Source organism: Leptodactylus fuscus, chromosome 1, assembly GCF_031893055.1.
Source record: "Leptodactylus fuscus isolate aLepFus1 chromosome 1, aLepFus1.hap2, whole genome shotgun sequence".
NCBI classification, from domain to species: Eukaryota; Metazoa; Chordata; class Amphibia; order Anura; family Leptodactylidae; genus Leptodactylus; species Leptodactylus fuscus.
Genome location: NC_134265.1, coordinates 240,436,074 through 240,459,074, shown reverse-complemented (window position 1 = coordinate 240,459,074; position 23,001 = coordinate 240,436,074). Strand labels below are relative to the sequence as shown.

Genomic DNA, 23,001 nt, shown 5'->3' with positions numbered 1-23,001 from the left:
GGACAGGAACTACGACACCGGTGACGTTGAAAAAAGTAGGCAAAACCCATTGGCTGCCGAAAACATGTGACCTCTAATTTAAAAGAACAGCGCCGCCCAGCTTCGCGTCATTCTGAGCTTGCAATTCACCGAGGACGGAGGTTTCCGTCCAGCTAGCTAGGGCTTAGATTCTGGGTAGGCAGGGACAGGCTAGGATAGGAAGGAGAAGACAACCAACAGCTCTTATAAGAGCTAAATTCCAGGGAGAAGCTTGTCAGTGTAACGTGGCACTGACGGGCTCAATCGCCGCAACCCAGCTTTCCCAGGATCCTGAATGGAATACACTGTCAGTGTATTCCCGTATACCCGATATATACCCCCGATACCCGTTCCAACGGTGTGCCCCCCCACCTTCACCCCAGAAATACCCTGCAAGTCCCCTAGCAATAGAATTGGGGCTATATACACCCACTATTTTTGCTACTGCCATATAGTGCCATTGTCTCACTGGGAATTCAAAGAATATATTGGGCTTACATATAACTTCAATTCCAGGGAGAAGCTTGTCAGTGTAACGTGGCACTGACGGGCTCAATCGCCGCAACCCAGCTTTCCCAGGATCCTGAATGGAACACACTGACAGTGTATTCCCGTATACCCCATATATACACCCCAAATCCCCGTTCCAACGGTGTGCCCCCCCACCTTCACCTCAGAAATACCCTGCAAGTCCCCTAGCAATAGAATTGGGGCTATATACACCCACAATTTTTGCTACTGGTATACAGTGCCATTGTCTCACTGGGAATTCAAAGAATATATGGGGGTTATGTGCACCCACAATTTTTAATACTGCTATACAGTGCCATTGTCTGACTGGGAATTCAAAGAATATATGGGGGTTATGTGCACCCACAATTTTTAATACTGGTATATAGTGCCATTGTCTGACTGGGAATTCAAAGAATATATGGGGGTTACGTGCACCCACAATTTTTAATACTGGTATACAGTGCCATTGTCTGACTGGGAATTCAAAGAATATATGGGGGTTACGTGCACCCACAATTTTTAATACTGCTATACAGTTCCTTTGTCTCACTGGGAATTCAAAGAATATATGGGGGTTATGTGCACCCACAATTTTTAATACTGGTATACAGTGCCATTGTCTGACTGGGAATTCAAAGAATATATGGGGGTTATGTGCACCCACAATTTTTAATACTGGTATACAGTGCCATTGTCTGACTGGGAATTCAAAGAATATATGGGGGTTATGTGCACCCACAATTTTTACTACTGGTATACAGTGCCATTGTCTGACTGGGAATTCAAAGAATATATGGGGGTTATGTGCACCCACAATTTTTAATACTGGTATACAGTGCCATTGTCTGACTGGGAATTCAAAGAATATATGGGGGTTATGTGCACCCACAATTTTTACTACTGGTATACAGTGCCATTGTCTGACTGGGAATTCAAAGAATATATGGGGGTTACGTGCACCCACAATTTTTAATACTGGTATACAGTGCCATTGTCTGACTGGGAATTCAAAGAATATATGGGGGTTATGTGCACCCACAATTTTTAATACTGGTATATAGTGCCATTGTCTGACTGGGAATTCAAAGAATATATGGGGGTTACGTGCACCCACAATTTTTAATACTGCTATACAGTGCCATTGTCTGACTGGGAATTCAAAGAATATATGGGGGTTATGTGCACCCACAATTTTTAATACTGGTATACAGTGCCATTGTCTGACTGGGAATTCAAAGAATATATGGGGGTTATGTGCACCCACAATTTTTACTACTGGTATACAGTGCCATTGTCTGACTGGGAATTCAAAGAATATATGGGGGTTATGTGCACCCACAATTTTTAATACTGGTATATAGTGCCATTGTCTGACTGGGAATTCAAAGAATATATGGGGGTTACGTGCACCCACAATTTTTAATACTGCTATACAGTGCCATTGTCTGACTGGGAATTCAAAGAATATATGGGGGTTATGTGCACCCACAATTTTTAATACTGGTATACAGTGCCATTGTCTGACTGGGAATTCAAAGAATATATGGGGGTTATGTGCACCCACAATTTTTACTACTGGTATACAGTGCCATTGTCTGACTGGGAATTCAAAGAATATATGGGGGTTACGTGCACCCACAATTTTTAATACTGGTATACAGTGCCATTGTCTGACTGGGAATTCAAAGAATATATGGGGGTTACGTGCACCCACAATTTTTAATACTGGTATATAGTGCCATTGTCTGACTGGGAATTCAAAGAATATATGGGGGTTACGTGCACCCACAATTTTTAATACTGCTATACAGTGCCATTGTCTGACTGGGAATTCAAAGAATATATGGGGGTTACGTGCACCCACAATTTTTAATACTGCTATACAGTGCCATTGTCTGACTGGGAATTCAAAGAATATATGGGGGTTACGTGCACCCACAATTTTTAATACTGGTATATAGTGCCATTGTCTGACTGGGAATTCAAAGAATATATGGGGGTTACGTGCACCCACAATTTTTAATACTGCTATACAGTGCCATTGTCTGACTGGGAATTCAAAGAATATATGGGGGTTACGTGCACCCACAATTTTTAATACTGCTATACAGTTCCTTTGTCTCACTGGGAATTCAAAGAATATATGGGGGTTATGTGCACCCACAATTTTTAATACTGGTATACAGTGCCATTGTCTGACTGGGAATTCAAAGAATATATGGGGGTTATGTGCACCCACAATTTTTAATACTGGTATACAGTGCCATTGTCTGACTGGGAATTCAAAGAATATATGGGGGTTATGTGCACCCACAATTTTTACTACTGGTATACAGTGCCATTGTCTGACTGGGAATTCAAAGAATATATGGGGGTTATGTGCACCCACAATTTTTACTACTGGTATATAGTGCCATTGTCTGACTGGGAATTCAAAGAATATATGGGGGTTACGTGCACCCACAATTTTTGCTACTGCTATACAGTGCCATTGTCTGACTGGGAATTCAAAGAATATATGGGGGTTATGTGCACCCACAATTTTTAATACTGGTATACAGTGCCATTGTCTGACTGGGAATTCAAAGAATATATGGGGGTTATGTGCACCCACAATTTTTACTACTGGTATACAGTGCCATTGTCTGACTGGGAATTCAAAGAATATATGGGGGTTACGTGCACCCACAATTTTTAATACTGGTATACAGTGCCATTGTCTGACTGGGAATTCAAAGAATATATGGGGGTTATGTGCACCCACAATTTTTAATACTGGTATATAGTGCCATTGTCTGACTGGGAATTCAAAGAATATATGGGGGTTACGTGCACCCACAATTTTTAATACTGCTATACAGTGCCATTGTCTGACTGGGAATTCAAAGAATATATGGGGGTTATGTGCACCCACAATTTTTAATACTGGTATACAGTGCCATTGTCTGACTGGGAATTCAAAGAATATATGGGGGTTATGTGCACCCACAATTTTTACTACTGGTATACAGTGCCATTGTCTGACTGGGAATTCAAAGAATATATTGCGCTTACATATAACTTCAATTCCAGGGAGAAGCTTGTCAGTGTAACGTGGCACTGACGGGCTCAATCGCCGCAACCCAGCTTTCCCAGGATCCTGAATGGAACACACTGACAGTGTATTCCCGTATACCCCATATATACACCCCAAATCCCCGTTCCAACAGTGTGCCCCCCCACCTTCACCTCAGAAATACCCTGCAAGTCCCCTAGCAATAGAATTGGGGCTATATACACCCACAATTTTTGCTACTGGTATACAGTGCCATTGTCTCACTGGGAATTCAAAGAATATATGGGGGTTATGTGCACCCACAATTTTTAATACTGCTATACAGTGCCATTGTCTGACTTGGAATTCAAAGAATATATGGGGGTTATGTGCACCCACAATTTTTAATACTGGTATATAGTGCCATTGTCTGACTGGGAATTCAAAGAATATATGGGGGTTACGTGCACCCACAATTTTTAATACTGGTATACAGTGCCATTGTCTGACTGGGAATTCAAAGAATATATGGGGGTTACGTGCACCCACAATTTTTAATACTGCTATACAGTTCCTTTGTCTCACTGGGAATTCAAAGAATATATGGGGGTTATGTGCACCCACAATTTTTAATACTGGTATACAGTGCCATTGTCTGACTGGGAATTCAAAGAATATATGGGGGTTATGTGCACCCACAATTTTTAATACTGGTATACAGTGCCATTGTCTGACTGGGAATTCAAAGAATATATGGGGGTTATGTGCACCCACAATTTTTACTACTGGTATACAGTGCCATTGTCTGACTGGGAATTCAAAGAATATATGGGGGTTATGTGCACCCACAATTTTTAATACTGGTATACAGTGCCATTGTCTGACTGGGAATTCAAAGAATATATGGGGGTTATGTGCACCCACAATTTTTAATACTGGTATACAGTGCCATTGTCTGACTGGGAATTCAAAGAATATATGGGGGTTATGTGCACCCACAATTTTTAATACTGGTATACAGTGCCATTGTCTGACTGGGAATTCAAAGAATATATGGGGGTTATGTGCACCCACAATTTTTACTACTGGTATACAGTGCCATTGTCTGACTGGGAATTCAAAGAATATATGGGGGTTATGTGCACCCACAATTTTTAATACTGGTATACAGTGCCATTGTCTGACTGGGAATTCAAAGAATATATGGGGGTTATGTGCACCCACAATTTTTAATACTGGTATACAGTGCCATTGTCTGACTGGGAATTCAAAGAATATATGGGGGTTATGTGCACCCACAATTTTTAATACTGGTATACAGTGCCATTGTCTCACTGGGAATTCCACAAATAATTTGGGGATTCATTCACCCTACATCTCAGGCTCTTGCCATATTCACCCAGGTTGTCAGTGCTGCACCAGCTCGTTCCCAGACAGCTCGGCCCGAAAAACGCGTTACCTATATAGAGGATTTGGACAATGAAGACAACATGTTCTAAATCTAATGTCTGCACCTTCTCCAGAATTAAAATAAAGGCAGCGTTTAACTTTCAAATAGCACTGCACAAAGGAAGAGCTTATCAGCTTGTCTCATGACATGCTACTAAAAAGTTTCATTTGTGTATCTTAATGTAAATATAGTTGTATAAGCTTTTTGGGTTTTAGGCACTGCCAAGTTATTTATTACCACCCACTCCCTTATAATGATGATGACGCCAAAGTCACTGTGGGTGTTCAGAGCTCACAGCTTTGGGTGACATTTGTCTTGCTCTCTGTCGGTACCAGCTGTCTTTTTGGATACCGTAAAGTTATGTTGACTTTATTAACAGCTATAGAAGCTTTAGCCAGGTTGTGACGGTGTGTAACCCTAACAACACTAAGTGGGATACACATTAATAGTCAGTCTATGTACGCTAAACGTATCACTGAAGTAATTTTTTTTCCCTCTCCCCTAATATAAGAAAGGAACAGACATTAGACCTAGACCGGGGTTCGAGGCTTGAAAAAATCCAGTATTATTTGTTCTTCATGATGTGAAATATGTGTTGAAAAGCAACCCAAGATGAAGTCAGCCATGTGTGCCAGTGTGTTACTTGGCATGCCTTTGCTGGCCCCAACTGTAAGGGTCACTCTCCATTTCCTCCATTTTCCACTCCCCTTCACACCATTTGTGGTGAAGCAATGGGATGCACTGAAGTGCACCCTCTAGCCTCGTGTGGGATAGGGACATCAGATGCCACTCCAACCCCCTCGTCTTCCTCCGCCAGCCAACGGTGCAAAGATGAGAGGAGTGTGCTCTGAATGTTTTCTGCCTAGCAGAGGCTAGTTCTCACTTACGAAAATGGCCCCACTTTGACCTGTATATCAGGCACAATGGTGTAGGTTTCAAAGAAACATGGCACCAACAAGTTGGAAAACGTGGGCCATGCGTGGACCGTGTTTGAGTCTGGCAAGCTCCAGATCTGCTACCAGGTTCCAGCCATTATCACAGGCGCAAAAATGCCAGGCCCCAGGTGTAGCAGGGAAAAAAAAATGCCATCTCAGCCAGGATGGCATCCCTGACCTCGGAGGCACTGTGCTGTCTGTCCCCCAAGCTGATCAGTTTCAGCACGGCCTACTGACATCTCCCCATGCCAGTGTTACAGTGTTTTCCGCTAGTAGCTGGGGTGGAGGTTGCAGCTTCGTAGGGTTTCAGTCTACTCCTGCCATGGCCTGGGAGAGGAGATAGGCCACCCCAGTTTGCACCCGGGGAACAGACTCCACCACATTCACCCTGCCTGTCATTAAAGATAAGCACTGCAGCATCCCTGACCACAGGCGCTTGTCCATGTGTCGGTGGTCAAGTGGACCTTGCAGCAAAGCGCAGAGCTCTGGGCCCGACTGATGTTATGGGACACATGCAGGCGCAAGGCAGAGACAGCACACCAAGAGAAGTAGTAACGGCTAGGCCCAGCATAGGGAGGTGCCCCAGCTGCCATCTGCTGACGGAAGGCCTGGGTCTCCAGAAGCATAAACAAACACCAACATCTCCAGGGCCAGCAGTTTATCGATGAGGCTGTTACAGGCTTGGGCATGGGGGTGGGTTGTATTGTACTTCTGCCTGCAATGAAAAGCTTGGGAAATGTGGAGTGGCTGGGAAGAGGCGCATGATGGTGCAGGCCAAAAGGGCGCATGAGGGTGAACTCCCCAATGTGTCAGAGATAGGTGTGTAGGTGTCCTTGCATCATATACTTGCACCATATTTGGCTTTGGAAGTTAATTTTGTGCCAAAAAGTGGTTAAGACAGCGATCCCTCAGCTACTCCCGTTACACTGTCTATTGAAGTTACCATCTGTGGAAGTGGACCACCATTTCTAAGATCCCAAAGGAAGCAGGCAAGAGATGTGCAGTTCAGAAAAAAAGATGAGAAAATAAGTTTAGGCTGTAGAGCACAGAGGGATCAGAGAGGACAGAGCTGGTGTCGGCCAGGTATTCCCACAACATGCGCCTATACTTGTCCCTCCTGGTGACACTAGGCCCCTGAGTGGCAGTAATTTGTCCAGGGGGGCCATTAACGTGTTCCAGACCTAGGAATAAGTCTTCCAACAGGGTAGAGTTTTGCATGCCTTTGCTTCTACCCACTGTTTTTGCTGCTTAGCTTCCCTCCACATCTACTCTGCTTTCACCCCTAAACATCACCCCAGTTTATGCCTTTGCTTCTACCCAGGTTTTTTGTTGATTTAGCTTCCCTCTACATCTACACTGCTTTAGCCCCTAGACATCACCCCTGTCCATGTGGGGTCGGTGGCCTCGTCATCCACCAACTCCTCTTCCAATTGCGCACTGCCCCCTTACTGCAAACCGCACATGACCACAGCTTGCCTTGATGGCAACTGTGTCTCATGATCCCCACTTAGGTCCAGACAAGTCGGTGGCGGGTCCAAAACCCCAAAATTGGAAGGAAATGGCAGATGCTGCAGTATTTCTAACACCTGTTCCTGGTGCTCGGGCCTGGTCTGTGTTGTACCCTGCACCCTGCTTAACGCATCTGCCATATCCGAAGTTGTGCTGAGCGCATGCTAATGTTTCGTGTCCAGTGCAATGGATGGGATGGGATTTCACATAAGTCTGCCACCCATGGCCACTCATGGTTGAGCAACTGAGGGAGTTGACTTTGACGAACCCGAGGGTTTTGGAGTTGGAACTACATCAAAGGTCTGTGCTGCTCACACACTCTGCTCAACACATGATATGTTTAGTGCCAGCAGTGTGGAGACGTCGCACAACAGCCGTTGTTCCAGCAGGTACAGGCGTTGTAGGAGTGCATAGAGGCTAGCAGCGGCAACTATACACTTTAAAAACTATCCGCACAAGCGCCACACTTTCACCAGTAGCTCAGGAACATTGGGGTACCTTTTTCAAAAGATTAGCAGCAATGAGTTAAAAACGTGGCCCAGGCATGGAATATGTTGCAGGCTGCCAAGCTACAGAGCCAATCCCAGGTTACGGCCATTATCACACATGACAACATGCCTGGGCCCAGGTGCAGTGGCAAAAACCACATTGCCGTCTCATCGAGGATGGCATGACTCACTTTGTAGGCAGTGTGCTGTCTGGCCCCCAAGCTGATGAGCTTCAGCACGGCCCGCTGACGTCTCCCCACACCAGTGTTGCAGCGTTTCCAGCTCGTAGCTGGGGTCAATTTAACAGCGGAGGAGGGTGGTGTTTCAGCCCTCCTCCCAGGAATGTTGTGTGGGGAGACAAGTCAGGCCACCACATTTTGCGACCCGGTCCACGCCTCAACTACATTCAACCACTGTGCCCAAATTGAAAGGTAGCGTCCCTGTCCGCATGCACTTGTCCATTCGTAACTGGTCACATGGAACTTTAGGGCTAAGCGCTGAATTTAGGGACCGCCTCATGTTTGGGGGAAAGTGCTGGTGTGGACGGCACAGTGCGGTGGCGCAGTAGACACTCTGCCCAAAAAGGGCAGAGTGTCCCCCAGCCGGGATTCCAACATCTCCTGGGCCAGATTTCTTGAGATGAGGCCGTTGAAGCCTTGGGCATGTGGGTGGGTTGCGCTGTACTTTAGCATGAAATGAAAGGCTTGGGAGATGGGGAGTTGCTGGGAAGAGGCGCATGATGGCGCGGGCAAAAGGAGAAATGGCAGGAAAAGGTGAGGATAAGGGTGAACTCCCCAAAGTGTCAGAGGCAGATGTGGAGGTGTCCTGGCTCCTGGTCTGGACTGCAGCGCCAGCCCTGTCAACAGTGGAAGAGGCAGTGGCCGCCAGGCCAAACGACGATTATCCTGCGCTTGCTCTCACCCACTGAGCCCAGGGCTTGCCTTCCAAATGATGGCACCCGCAAGAGGTGGTGAGATTCCTCTCCGCAGATCTCCAAACCATCTTGGACTTGCAAATTGCACTAAATTTGTCATGTAACTGACATGTATATGATGAGTCTATCCATTGTCTGTTCATTTTGGTGAAAGTCAGCCTGTCAGCTGACAGACAGCTGTGCTTGTCAGTGATGATGTCACCGGCTGCTTGTACCCCCAGTTTTTGCTGCTTAGCTTGCCTCCACATCCACACTGCTTTTGCCCCTACACATCACCCCTATCCATGCCTGTGCCTCTAGCCATAAGTCTGCCACCCATGGAAACTCATGGTGCAGAAAGTGAGGGAGCTGACTCTGAGGAACCCTTGGGTTTTGTAGCTGGTACTCCATCAAAGGTCTCTGCTGCTCACACACCCTGCTGAACATACGGTATCTAGGGTTAGAGCGTGTGGTGACCTCGCACAACAGTAGGTGCTTCAGGCAGATGTAGGCCTTGCTGGAGTGTATTGCGGCTAGCTCCAGGTACTGTAGACTTGGGAAAGTGGGTGTCCAAGTGCCGCACTTTCACCCTTAGCTCAGCTAATTTGGGGTATGTTTTTAAAAATCATTGCACCACTACATTGAACATGTGGGCCAGGCATGGAACGTGTTGGAGGCTGGCAAGCTCCAGAGCCCTCCAACAAGCTAAAAAACCTGGCCCCAGGGGCAGCGGGGATAAACAAATTGCCATCTCATCCAGGATGGCATCCCTGACCTCAGAGGCAGTGTGCTGTCCGTCTCCCAAGCTGATGAGCTTCAGCCCAGCCTGCTGACGTCTCCCCACACCAGTGTTGCAGCGTTTTCAGCTCGTAGCTGGGGTAAATCTAACAGCGGAGGAGGAGGAGGGTGGTGTTTCAGCCCTCCTCCCAGGAATGTTTTGTGGGGAAACAAGTCAGGAAAATTCTTGAAACGGGAGAGTTTTGCATCTTTGCCCTTGCTGCCTATGGACATCCCTTTGCCTCTAGCCACCATTTTCCCTGCTTTGCTTGCCTCCACATCCACACTGCTTTTGCCCCTAGACATCACCCCAGTCCATGCCTTAGCTTGTACCCCCAGTTTTTCCTGCTTAGCTTGCCTCCACATCCACACTGCTTTTGCCCCTAGACATCACCCCAGTCCATGCCTTAGCTTGTACCCCCAGTTTTTCCTGCTTAGCTTGCCTCCACATCCACACTGCTTTTGCCCCTAGACATCACCCCAGTCCATGCCTTAGCTTGTATCCCCAGTTTTTCCTGCTTAGCTTGCCTCCACATCCACACTGCTTTTGCCCCTAGACATCACCCCAGTCCATGCCTTAGCTTGTACCCCCAGTTTTTCCTGCTTAGCTTGCCTCCACATCCACACTGCTTTTGCCCCTAGACATCATCCCTATCCATGCCTCTTCCCCTAGCCATAACTCTGCCACCCCTGGAAACTCATGGTGCAGAAACTTTGGTTGCTGACTTTGAGGAACCCTTGGGTTTTGTAGATGGAACTCCATCAAAGGTCTGTGCAGCTCACACACCCTGCTCAAGATATGGTATTGTAGGGTTTCAGCGTGTGTGAATGACGGACAACAGCCTGTGTTTGGACAGATGTAGGCCTTGCTAGAGTGTTTTTAGGCTAGCAGCGACTCCTGTGCACTTGCAAAAGTGGGCGCACAAGCGCCGCATTTTCAACAGTAGCTTCGGTACATTTGGGTATGTTTTTAAAAAACTTTGCACCACTAGGTTAGACGTGGGCCAAACATGGAACGTGTTGGAGGCTGGCAAGCTCCAGAGCCGCTACCAGGTTCCAGCCATTATCACAGGCGTAAAAATGCCAGGCCCCAGGTGTAGCAGGGAAAAAAAAATGCCATCTCAGCCAGGATGGCATCCCTGACCTCGGAGGCACTGTGCTGTCTGTCCCCCAAGCTGATGAGCTTCAGCACCGCCTGCTGACGTCTCCCCACACCAGTGTTTTAGCGTTTGCCGCTAGTAGCTGTGGTGGAGGTTGCAGCGTCGTAGGGTTTCAGTCTACTCCTGCCATGAATTTTGGCCTGGGAGAGGAGATAGGCCACCCCAGTTTGCACCCGAGGAACAGACTCCACCACATTCACCCTGCCTGTCATTAAAGATAAGCACTGCAGCATCCCTGACCACAGGCGCTTGTCCAAGTGTCGGTGGTCAAGTGGACCTTGCAGCAAAGCGCGGAACTAAGGGCCCACCTGATGTTGAGTGACACGTGCTGGTGCAAGGCGGGGACGCCACACCGGGAGAAGTTGAGACGGCTAGGGACGGCATAGTGAGGTGCCACAGTTGCCATCAGGTCCGGGAAGGCGGGAGTTTCAACAAGCCGGAACGCCAACCTCTCCTGGGCCAGCAGTTTAGCGATGTTGGCGTTCTAGGCTTGCGTGGGTGGGTGGTTAGCGGTGTATTTCTGCCGGCGCTCCAATGTCTGAGAGATGGTGGGTTGTTGTAAAGAAGCGCCTGATGGTGCCTTTGATGGTGCAGGAGAAGGAGATAAGACAGAAACAGGGGAGGATGAGGGAGAAGTCAACAAAGTGGCGGAGGCAGATGAAGTGATGTCCTGGCTCGTCCTCTGGAGTGCATCGCCAGCACTGTGAGCAGAGGCAGTGGCATGAACGGCGGGCGACGTTTGTCCTGCCGTTGCTGCCTGCCACTGATTCCATTGCTTGGATTCCAAATGACGGTGCATTGAAGTGGTGGACAGGTTGCTCTTCTCAGGGCCCCTACTCGATTTCGAGAGGCAAATTGTGTAGACGACACTATATCTGTCCTCGGCGCATTCCTTGAAAAAACTCTACACCTTCAAGAAACGTGCCCTCGATGGGGGAGTTTTTCTGGGCTGGGTACAAAAGGGAACATCTTCGGACATTCCGGGTCTGGCCTGGCTTCGGCAAAGCAGCTGACCTCTGCCTCTGGACATGTCTCTGCCTCTAGCTACCCTTTTTGGTGCTGCACCTGCCTCAACATCCACACTACTTTCCCAGCTTGACATCTGCCTTGTCCAGGTGGGGTCGGTGTCCTCGTCGTCCACCACCTCCTCTTCCAACTCCTGTCTCGCCTCCTCCTCCTGCACAATGCGCATGTCAACTGGCTGCCCTGACAGCAACTGCGTCTCATCGTCGTCGATGAGGGTGGGTTGCTGGTCATCCGCCACCAAATCGACCGGAGATGGAATGGAGGAGACTCTAGTGTTTGAGCATCTGGACACAGATACTCGTCTGTTAGGTCCGTGGAATCGCGAAATGGAGGGGCAGGTTGCGGTACAGTCAAAGGAAGGGAGAACAGCTCTGGGGAGCAGGGACAGTTGGGGTTATTGTTCTGAGAAGATTGGGAATTTTGGGTGGAAGGAGGACAAGACTGTTGGGTAAGAGGAGGTAGAGGCTGACTGGCTGGTGGACAATGTGCTTTAAGCGTTATCCGACAGCCATTGCAAGACCTGTTCCTGGTTCTCGGGCCTACTAATCTTTGTACCATTCAGCCTAGTTAATGTGGAACTTTTGTGCAAAGCGCAGAACTTAGGGCCCGCCTGATGTTAAGGGACACACGCTGGTACAAGGCTCAACTCACCCTAAGTGCCAAAAACACTGCTGGTGCAAGGCTCTACTCATGCCAAGGGCCTCAATCTCTGCTGGTAGCTCAGCTTAAGGTCATGTAACTTTGTTTGGAAGGGCTCATGTTAAGGGCTAGAAAAGTGAATTTTGGAAGGTCTTACCACATCACACACACACACACACACACACACACACACACACACACACACTCAAAATGACAGTTAAGGGTGAGGGCTTTTGGAATTCCCATTGCCTATTCCATTTGTGGTTGTCATGGGGAACGTGATTTAAAGGGGTGGTTGTTACTGTTTGTTGAGCTTAAATTGGGGTTTGTGTCCATCCATTTGGGGAGTAAAGAAGGTTTCCAGGTATTTTCCCACTTTGATAGAGGTTTTTTTGAATGTGGAAAGTGTGTAGTTGTTAGGCAGTGATGTTGGGGTAATAGAGGGTCTTTGGTGTGTTAGATGCCCCCAGGCATGCTTCCCCTGCTGTCCCAGTGTCATTCCAGAGGTGTTGGCATCATTTCCTGGGGTGTCATAGTGGACTTGGTGACCCTCCAGACACGGATTTGGGTTTCCCCCTTAACGAGTATCTGTTCCCCATAGACTATAATGGGGTTCGAAACCCGTTCGAACACACGAACATTGAGCGGCTGTTCGAATCGAATTTCGAACCTCGAACATTTTAGTGTTCGCTCATCTCTACTCCTGTTCCATCGGGAAGGGGTTAATAGGAGCACTGCAGATCCCCTATATTCAGCCAGGTTGAATTCCAAGTGGGGGAAAAAAAAACAGTCCTCAAGCTCAGGGAAGGGGCAGACAGACAACCAAAACACCCCCTCCCCTTCCCCAGCACCCAGCAACTACTGCACCCAAAAACTCAGACCATTTCAATTTTTGAAATTTTCCAGTAGCTGCTGCATTCCCCCCCTAGGCCTATACTCGAGTCAATAAGTTTTCCCAGTTTTTTTGTGGTAAAATTAGGGGCCTCAGCTTATATTCGGGTCGGCTTATACTCGAGTATATACGGTATGTTAGACTTGTAGGTGTGACTATGGCTATATCTAATGTGCTCATAGTGTGAGGGATGACATCATGTGCTTGTCTCCAGCTTGTATTCCTAGATGATAACTCTTATCTATACAGGGTATGACTTCTTTTGTATATTATCCAATAGCTATGTGCCAAAACTTACTTTACAACTTTATTTTCAATCATGTTATGCTAATTATGATAATTGTGATATGCTAATCATGATAATCTATGCAATGTATAACCACAATGTATTTAAACCTTTCCTTCATTAAAACCAGAATCCACACAACACACAATAATAAATAATGCTGTATTTGATGCTCATATACCAGTTGTACAAATATGGACTTCAATACAATGATACCTAGAGCAGATTGTGCTCACAATAGGCAAATAGTATCCCTTTGACATATGTTTTGCTGGTATATGTTAATATACATTTTGCCTCAACTGAGTTAAAAATTATAGTTGACTAGGTTTTTGGGGACCATCTTGATGTGTGACAGGCCACTGAGGGAAACCACTGAAATGTCATCTAAATGTGGGATGAGCCACTGAGGGGACATTATATTATGTAGGACCACTGCAGGGAAATTTTATTGTTTGAGATACTGAGGGCATTATATTGTATGCGTGCCACAAAGGACGCATTAATGTGATGGTCACTAATAGCGGTGGAGACCCCCTCACAGCTGTATTATGGACAGCAGATCCCAATTCCACCATTCAGGCCTCAACCAGTGCCATCCCATGCAATGAGTGCCGAGCCAAAGAACTTGAGCTGGAACATACAAGCAGTACTGTGGGAACAGAGCTAGGTTAGTATGGTTATTTTAGTTATTTACTAGTAGAATACCCGCAGCTTTGCTCGCGGAAAATATGTTACATTGTTGATTATGCTAAAGTAAAATCTTCAGTGTCACAGTGAAATTGACATTTTCAGAGCTACAGTAAATCTTTTTTTCCACTTTAAATTTTTATTATTTTGGCATTTTACTAATTTGTCGTAACATTGATGTGAACAACTTTTTTTGTCATTTCAACATTTTTATTGATTTTATATATTCAATACATATTATGTAGTATAAAATATTACAACTGGTTTTTTAACTATTTTTTATCAAAAATTAAAATTTATGCCCCTTACACAAAGATATAAAACATTTACACCAGTGGTGTAACTACCGGGGTAGCAGAGGTAGCGGCTGCCACAGGGTCCGGGACATTAGGGGGCCCAGCGACAGCCACTACTGCCGTGTTTTTTTTTTTTTTTTAATAGGCCTTTACTGGCTGGAGTTGGACTGGCTCCAGACGGTAACAGGCCCTATTTACTATTTACTTACCGATCCTGGCAGCAGCCGGGAACGGTAAGTGACAGTGCTGGCCCCACAAACAGTATTATTATACTCGAGAGTCTGAAAAGACCCCCAAGTATAATGACCGGAGGCCCAGGAAAGGTAAGGGAACATAAAAAACTATGTTACTTACCTCTCCAGGCAGGCCTAGCGCCTACTTGTGTGACGTCCCTGACTTCACATGACCTTGGCCCCGGACGTCATTGAAGATGAAGTACAGCAAAGCCAGGGATAAGTAAGTAACAGTGTTTTTATGTTTGTATCCCTCCTGGGTCTCTGATTATTATGCTCTGGGTTCTGAAAAGCCCCCAGAGTATAATAACTGTTCATGGGTGTCCACAGCGGGGCATAATGCTGGGTGAAGGGGCCACAATGGGGCATAATCCTGGGTGAAGGGGCCACAATGGGGCATAATGCTGTGTGAAGGGGCCACTATGAGGTATAATACTGTGTGCAGGGGCCACTATGGGGTGTAATAGTGTGTGCAGGAATGCGGGCGGGTGGGTCGGTCGGGGTCTTCAGCGTCGGGGGGGGGGAGGGGGGGGCATGTCAAAAGTTTGTCACAAGGCCTCATCATTCCTAGTTATGCCACTGATTTAAATCAATTAACAACATACAGTAGTGCAACCCTTCCCCCCCCCTCCAGTGTAATTTATAAGTAGTTCATGGACAAATGGGTAAAATTGGTTTACAGTTACACAACTATCTATTGCAGTGCTTCAGTGATGAAAGCTCCCTGTATAGTAAGTAATAATGACAATCTTACTATTAGGCAGTTTTTGCCTGACCAATATTGCTGCTCAGTAAGGTTGCTTGCACACTACAGTAACACTACAGTCTCCGGGTCGTGAATTCTACATCTCCATAGACTTCTATGGAGCCTGCAAAATTCACAGCTTTGTGCACAAAGAAGTCCATGGAACCGCCAAATCCATGGCCTGCAGCCCCTTGAAAAATACTGCAGTGTGCAGGCAGCCACTAAGGATACCAGACATTTTGTCAGTGCTGCGTGCGTGTACATGTGTGTGTTCCATGTGTATGTGTACGTGTGTGCATGCACGTGTGTATGGTCCGTGTATATGTATGTGTGTGTGTGAGTGTATGTGTGTGTGCATGAGCGCGTTTGATACATGTGTATGTATGGATATGTACATGCATTTGTGTGGTCCGTGTATATGTGTGTGTGCGTGTGTATGTGTGTGTGTGCACGCGTGTGATCCATGTGTGTGTATGCGTGTGTGCATGCACATGTGTGGTCCGTGTATATGCGCCCGTGATCCATGTGTTTCTGTGTGCACAGAGCAAGCGTCCATGCGTGCTGTAGTTTTGTGTGAGTACGCATGTTGTCTGTTTGTCCATGTGTGTAGTGTGCATCCATCTGAGTGTCTTTGCGTGTGTGTGTGGTATTTATGGGGTGGTGTTGTGGTATTTATAGGGTGATGTTGTGGTTTGTGGGGAGATGTTTGTGTTGTGTGTTTTTAGAGTGGTCTGGTGTTTGTGTGGTGTGTTGTCACATTTTTGTGGTGTTGTACTTGTGGGTTGGTGTATGTGTGCTGTCTGTGTTATGCATATATGGTGTTTGTGAGATGTTTGTGTGTTGTGTGTGGTGCTGCTGCCCATTTAGCAGCTACTCTTTGGCGCCGTCACGCTATAATCCGTTCCTGTCAGTCACAACTGTTGTTTTCCCCTCAGCACTTTCACTTTTCCCCATTATATGTATAGGGCCTAAATTTAGGGGCCCCAATCTCATGACAGGGGGACGCTAGCGAAATGTAACATGCGCAGTATTCTGCTCCTGTGGATGGAGAGGGGGCATACCAAATTTCACCCAAATCGGGCAAGAACTGTGGATTTGTATAGAGCAGACTACTACAGCTTTTGAGTTTTACGATATATATATATATATATATATATATATATATATATATATATATATAGTTAGATACTGTATATACATACACACACAATTTTATTATGTTAAACTATGTCCTTAAAGGGATTCTACCATTAAAATCAATTTTTTTTCTCAGTAACACGGGGGACATGAAACTGGTTGATGGAGATGAAGGGGGGCATATAATTTACAGATGGCTGTAGGAGGATTATACTGTGTGGCGGCACATGAAAAATGAATGGAGAATGGGTGGAGTCAACATAAAAGTGGGAGGAGCTAAATTTGCCACGTCGCGCATAGTGCACCGGGTATGTTTAAATGGAAAAAAAAAGTGTGACACTTTAAATTTTACTTTAGCCAGCATAACCAACAATTTAACATATTTTTCGTGAGCGAAGCCACGGGTATTCTACTAGTCTAATATAAAGGTCAATCGTTCATTCGTTCATCTTTGAATCTCTTCAATGCTGAAAGAAAACTAACACTTGGTGAGACATCAGTGCACAAAGTATTACAAAGTCTTCTTTACACGAATCTTAGTGACTCAAAAGTGTGACTTACTGCTGCCAGTGACTTATTTTGGAATTTACGCTGTTGTAATGTAGATATGACATCAGAATGACCATGCGGATTCTATCATATAAATTCACATCACTTGTCAGTAGAAAACAGTTGACTTTGGACTTGACTAAGCTAAAGGAATTTCAAAAGCTGCCAAGGAAATTCAGTCATGAAGTTTGCTAAAACTTTCTCTGCTACTCTCGCCATCTTCTTGCTGTACATTGCTGTAACAGAAGGTAATTTTAATTTTTTTCCCCCTCAGTTTGTTTTTATGTGTATAGAAAAGAAAAGTAATATCTAGACATGTTAGGAAATAATATGTTATAGCATGTTCCTTATGGTTCCTTATATTTTTCATTTGTATATTTACTGAAAAGTGTTGTCAAGGGTTAAGAAGAAGAGGACAGCTTTCTTTCCAGATGCAATGCATTCTTGTAGGGTGATGAACTGTAATATCAAGCATGATAATAGGTAATGGAATAGGTACAGTGGCAGGAAAAAACAATATTTTTTCTTTTAGTTAATTTTGTTTTGTTTTGAAGGGGGTTATTTCTTTAATTCAATTGTTTACTTGACTAATTTTAGACCTATCAAAATGAACTATATTATATTGTATATTAGGCTGAATAAACCTATAGGGTCAATGTGTGGCAGATATATTGCCCATTGGCTATCCATTACCCAAACACGTGCCGAATTATTGCATTTTGACTTATGCTTAGTCACTATGTGTCAGTATTCCATTGATATATCTGTATTGAAAAGCATAGTCATTATATTTAATCTAAATCTATATTTCTTTAAATGTGAGTCAAGTGGAGATCTAGAATGTTATCTATGGTACAGATCAAAAAATAGTATAGACCTGATTAAAGATGTATCATTTTCTTGTAATTTTAGGTATGTCTCTCGCAAGATCAGCATCAGAGTTAAGATGCAAGTGCATCAACATTGTAAAGCCACAGAAACCTATTAAAGACATGATGAGTCTGGAACTGATACCCAGTGGCCCCCACTGCAAAAATACTGAAGTGATGTGAGTATTTTATATACATATGACATACCTGTTTTTATACAAGAACAGTCACTAAAGATATTGTTTCATGAAGACAACCGATTTCTTTAATCCCAGTGATCAGATCTTATTGTTAGGGGAAGTCACATCTAGTCATACAATAAAAGGGCTTACTTGGACACCTTGAGTCTGACAAAGTAAGAGCTGGTCCTTGTGACTGTTCACTCTGCTTTGTAGTGTGTGGCCATAAGCAGAGGAACTCCTCCATGACAGTCATATGCCCTTAGCCTAATTTATGGAAAGTAATTTTTTTATTAACATAACGTGATATGAGCGAGTACTATTCAAAACTCCCGTTTCGAATAAGCACGCACCCATAGAAATGAATGGATGCAGCCGGCACGCAGGAGGTTAAGCGGCCAGCCACCGGCAAAGTCTGTGTGCCGGCCGCTTCCATTCATTCTTATGGGTACGTGCTATTCGAAAAGGCTGTTTCGAATAGTACTCACTAAAGTTGTTTTTCTCTCTGGATAATCCCTATTTTTTTGGAATTGTCCATAGCGGAAAACTAATCACAAAGTATCTACATGCTGTTATACAGAGTGTCCCAATGGCCATCCACATAAGGAAAATGCAACACAAAAAGCATTGTCATAGCTGAGGGATCGAAGATCCATATACTGTACACTCACCGGCCACTTTATTAGGTACACCATGCTAGTAACGGGTTGGACCCCCTTTTGCCTTCAGAACTGCCTCAGTTCTTCGTGGCATAGATTCAACAAGGTGCTGGAAGCATTCCTCAGAGATTTTGGTCCATATTGACATGATGGCATCACACAGTTGCCGCAGATTTGTCGGCTGCACATCCATGATGCGAATCTCCCGTTCCACCACATCCCAAAGATGCTCTATTGGATTGAGATCTGGTGACTGTGGAGGCCATTGGAGTACAGTGAACTCATTGTCATGTTCAAGAAACCAGTCTGAGATGATTCCAGCTTTATGACATGGCGCATTATCCTGCTGAAAGTAGCCATCAGATGTTGGGTACATTGTGGTCATAAAGAGATGGACATGGTCAGCAACAATACTCAGGTAGGCTTTGGCGTTGCAACGATGCTCAATTGGTACCAAGGGGCCCAAAGAGTGCCAAGAAAATATTCTCCACACCATGACACCACCACCACCAGCCTGAACCGTTGATACAAGGCAGGATGGATCCATGCTTTCATGTTGTTGATGCCAAATTCTGATCCTACCATCCGAATGTCGCAGCAGAAATCGAGACTCATCAGACCAGGCAACGTTTTTCCAATCTTCAATTGTCCAATTTCAATGAGCTTGTGCAAATTGTAGCCTCAGTTTCCTGTTCTTAGCTGAAAGGAGTGGCACCCGGTGTGGTCTTCTGCTGCTGTAGCCCATCTGCCTCAAAGTTCGACGTACTGTGCATTCAGAGATGCTCTTCTGGCTACCTTGGTTGTAACGGGTGGCTATTTGAGTCACTGTTGCCTTTCTATCAGCTCGAACCAGTCTGGCCATTCTCCTCTGACCTCTGGCATCAACAACGCATTTCCGCCCACAGAACTGCCGCTCACTGGATGTTTTTTCTTTTTCGGACCATTCTCTGTAAACCCTAGAGATGGTTGTGCGTGAAAATCCCAGTAGATCAGCAGTTTCTGAAATACTCAGACCAGCCCTTCTGGCACCAACAACCATGCCACGTTCAAAGGCACTCAAATCACCTTTCTTCCCCATACTGATGCTCGGTTTGAACTGCAGGAGATTGTCTTGACCATGTCTACATGCCTAAATGCACTGAGTTGCTGCCATGTGATTGGCTGATTAGAAATTAAGTGTTAACGAGCAGTTGGACAGGTGTACCTAATAAAGTGGCCGGTGAGTGTACAATCTATATGCATTTTTAACTTCTGACTTTTACTTACTTTTCTTCTTTTTTCATTTTCAGTATTACTCTCAAAAGTGGAAGCAGTGTTTGTGTGGATCCTACTACCCCCTGGGTGGAAAGAATTATCAAGAATATATTGGAAAGGTAGGATCAAGGTGACCTCCACCAAATGTTAGGTTATTCTGCTTCTGCAGAGAATTGCTGATAATATTTCCTACTTGCTGTCAGTGTAATGAAAGATGAAAACTTGTCCTGAAAATAGGCTGCTCACAGAAATGCAGTGCCCATAGAAGGGTTTGTGTCCCATAGAGACAACTCCTGTCTAAAGCCGCTGTCACACTGTGCGACTCTGGCCACAGGGCTGAAGGTGTTTTTACTAAATCAGCAAAGCGTGCCAGTAACAAATAGGCAATAATCAATATATGTTTCACTACTGCATTGTGTGCCAGTACCCTAAGAAACAACCTAGCCCTGTATGTTATATTTAAAGGGATTTCCAGGATTTTAATAAAGATAACCTATCATTAGGATAGGTCATCAATATCTTATCACTTACCCTATCTGCTCTTTGAAGAGTTGACGAGCACTGCTTTGTCTTCATAGGCCTGTATTGTCATGTTCATGAGTCCCATGGCTTGCTTGCGGCTCAATCCAATTGAAGTGAATGGGCCTCAGTGGCAATATCAACTACACCCACTAAGCAATGTACAGCACTGTACATGGTAATCAATAAAAAGATTGTAGTGGTCATCTAACTACATTGTCATCTTTAAACACAAGATCTCCAGAGTGCAACAATCTAATATTGATGACCTGATAACCTAAGGATAGGTTATCAATATCATTATCCTGGAATGCCCCTTAAAGAGGACCTTTCACCATTTTGCCCACAGGCAGTTCTATACACTACCGGCTTTCCCGATCTGTGCCCGGTGTGAAGAGCTTACAGTCCGGTACCGTAGCTCTTCTATGGTCAGAAGGGCGTTTCTGACAGTTAGCCGGAGACGTCCTTCTTCACAGCACAGCCAATCACGCTGTGCTGTGAGAGCCGGAAGGAACTCCCCCCTCCCTCCCTGATAATGCTCGTCTATGGACGAGTACTGCGAGCAGATGGAGGGGGGCGTTCCTCCCGGCTCTCTGTACAGCGCGATTGGCTGTGCTGTGAAGAAGGACGTCTCCGGCTAACTGTCAGAAACGCCCTTCTGACCATAGAAGAGCTACGGTACCGGACTGTAAGCTCTTCACACCGGGCACAGATCGGGAAAGCCGGTAGTGTATAGAACTGCCTGTGGGCAAAATGGTGAAAGGTCCTCTTTAAGTAATTCCTCAATGGATAGGGTTCAGTAGAACAGAAATTGTTCTTAGTGACTGACATATAGATGTATCATCCATATATCTTATTAGAGATTGTCTTTTTAAGACAATGTTAAGCTATTTCTTGACCTTGATCGGCCGAAAAACCTAGAATGTTTCTGCTCACTGACAGCGTATAGAGATTTTGACAGTGGTGACGTACACAATAGATCCACAAGAAAGCTTGTAGACAGTAGATTTTATCATGCGGTGAATGTACTTTTTGCTTAGATGCTATAAGTGTACATGTACGACTCTTCTAACATTTGAATAATATTTTCCTCCACAGGCAGGCAGAAACAGATGAAGCAACAGCTTAAGATACCAGTTCCATCTCCCTTGAGGATAATCGTATCTACTGTCATGGATTTCAGTTAGATTATTTACTTTTATGCACAAGGCTTGATCATAATCTAACATTGAATTTATTCTCTTTATGGTTTCTGATTGAGCAAATGGGAAACATTAAAACCACAATATGGTTTGAGGGTTATACTTTTATTCAATTGCGCTTTCTGGCAAAATCCATAAATGTTCCATTCTTAGAAAATGTTTTCCATGTGTAGCTAGTGGTTAGACTCGGGAATCTCTACTCCATTGCAGAACAGTGGGGCTGTACCTCACTTTTTCTAGTCATTGGAGTCCTGTATCATGAAACTCCCCAGATCGTGTATTATGGCCTTTAATGGGTTTTCCAGGTTTTTATTTATTATTAATATCAGAATATGAAGTGTTAGGGTCAGTTCAAACAGAGGAATTTGCTGCGGATTTGGGGGCGGATTTCGCCCCCAAATCCAGAGCAGATTCCTCCCGAATCCGCCTCCCATTGTTTTCAATGAGAGGCAGAGATCGCATCCGGGCCTAATCAGCAGTGGGATGCCGTTACAAAATGCTGATGCACTGCATTGACATCCCGTTGCGGCTAGCCCATGCGAAAATGCTGGCGGCGGAAAATGAAGAGCAATTTTCTCTTCATTTTCCGCCATGTGAACAGACCCTTAATTATATTAAAAAAATGTAAAATTTCTTTATCAATTGTAAACTGTGTGATCAGGTGATGCTCTGTTTTTTGTATATTTATGTATTTATTTATTTACTTATTTATTTATTAACACTTATTATATTCTTTATTTAATATTTAAAAGGGTTGTCTGAAATTACAACCTCTCGAGTTTAAATGGGGCTCAGCTGTGATTCCAATCCCAGCCTATAGCCAGAAGGGTGAAATTCATTGTGAAAATCAGTTACAGTTTTGCAGTCACAGTTTTGGCTCATTGGGGTCATACGTCAAGTTGGCTATGGCCCAATGGCTATGTTTTATTCTACTGTGAAATGTCATATGTAATATACGCCACATAAAATATTTGCAGTTCTATTTTGCACCGCAATAAATCTTAACCAAGCTTTGACGTGTCACTAACA

General features: G+C 44.9%; 1 protein-coding gene across 1 annotated transcript; it reads left to right on the top strand.

Moving 5' to 3' along the window:
• Nucleotides 1-17,451: 17,451 nt before the first annotated feature.
• On the top strand, nucleotides 17,452-22,033 carry LOC142217193 (interleukin-8-like). The gene is made up of 4 exons (XM_075285385.1): nucleotides 17,452-17,538; nucleotides 18,203-18,338; nucleotides 20,287-20,370; nucleotides 21,869-22,033. The coding sequence occupies exons 1-4, from the start codon at nucleotides 17,472-17,474 to the stop codon at nucleotides 21,897-21,899; spliced, it is 318 nt and encodes a 105-aa protein (XP_075141486.1). The 5' UTR covers nucleotides 17,452-17,471; the 3' UTR covers nucleotides 21,900-22,033.
• The last annotated feature ends 968 nt before the right edge of the window (nucleotides 22,034-23,001 follow it).

What these genes read in the sequence shown, in the direction of transcription:
- LOC142217193 (XM_075285385.1), top strand. Translation starts at nt 17,472, where the DNA reads ATGAAGTTTGCTAAAACTTTCTCTGCTACTCTCGCCATCTTCTTGCTG. An exon ending in GTACATTGCTGTAACAGAAG is followed by an intron (nt 17,539 to 18,202) that starts GTAATTTTAATT and finishes TTGTAATTTTAG; the next exon opens with GTATGTCTCTCGCAAGATCA. An exon ending in ATCAAGAATATATTGGAAAG is followed by an intron (nt 20,371 to 21,868) that starts GTAGGATCAAGG and finishes TTTCCTCCACAG; the next exon opens with GCAGGCAGAAACAGATGAAG.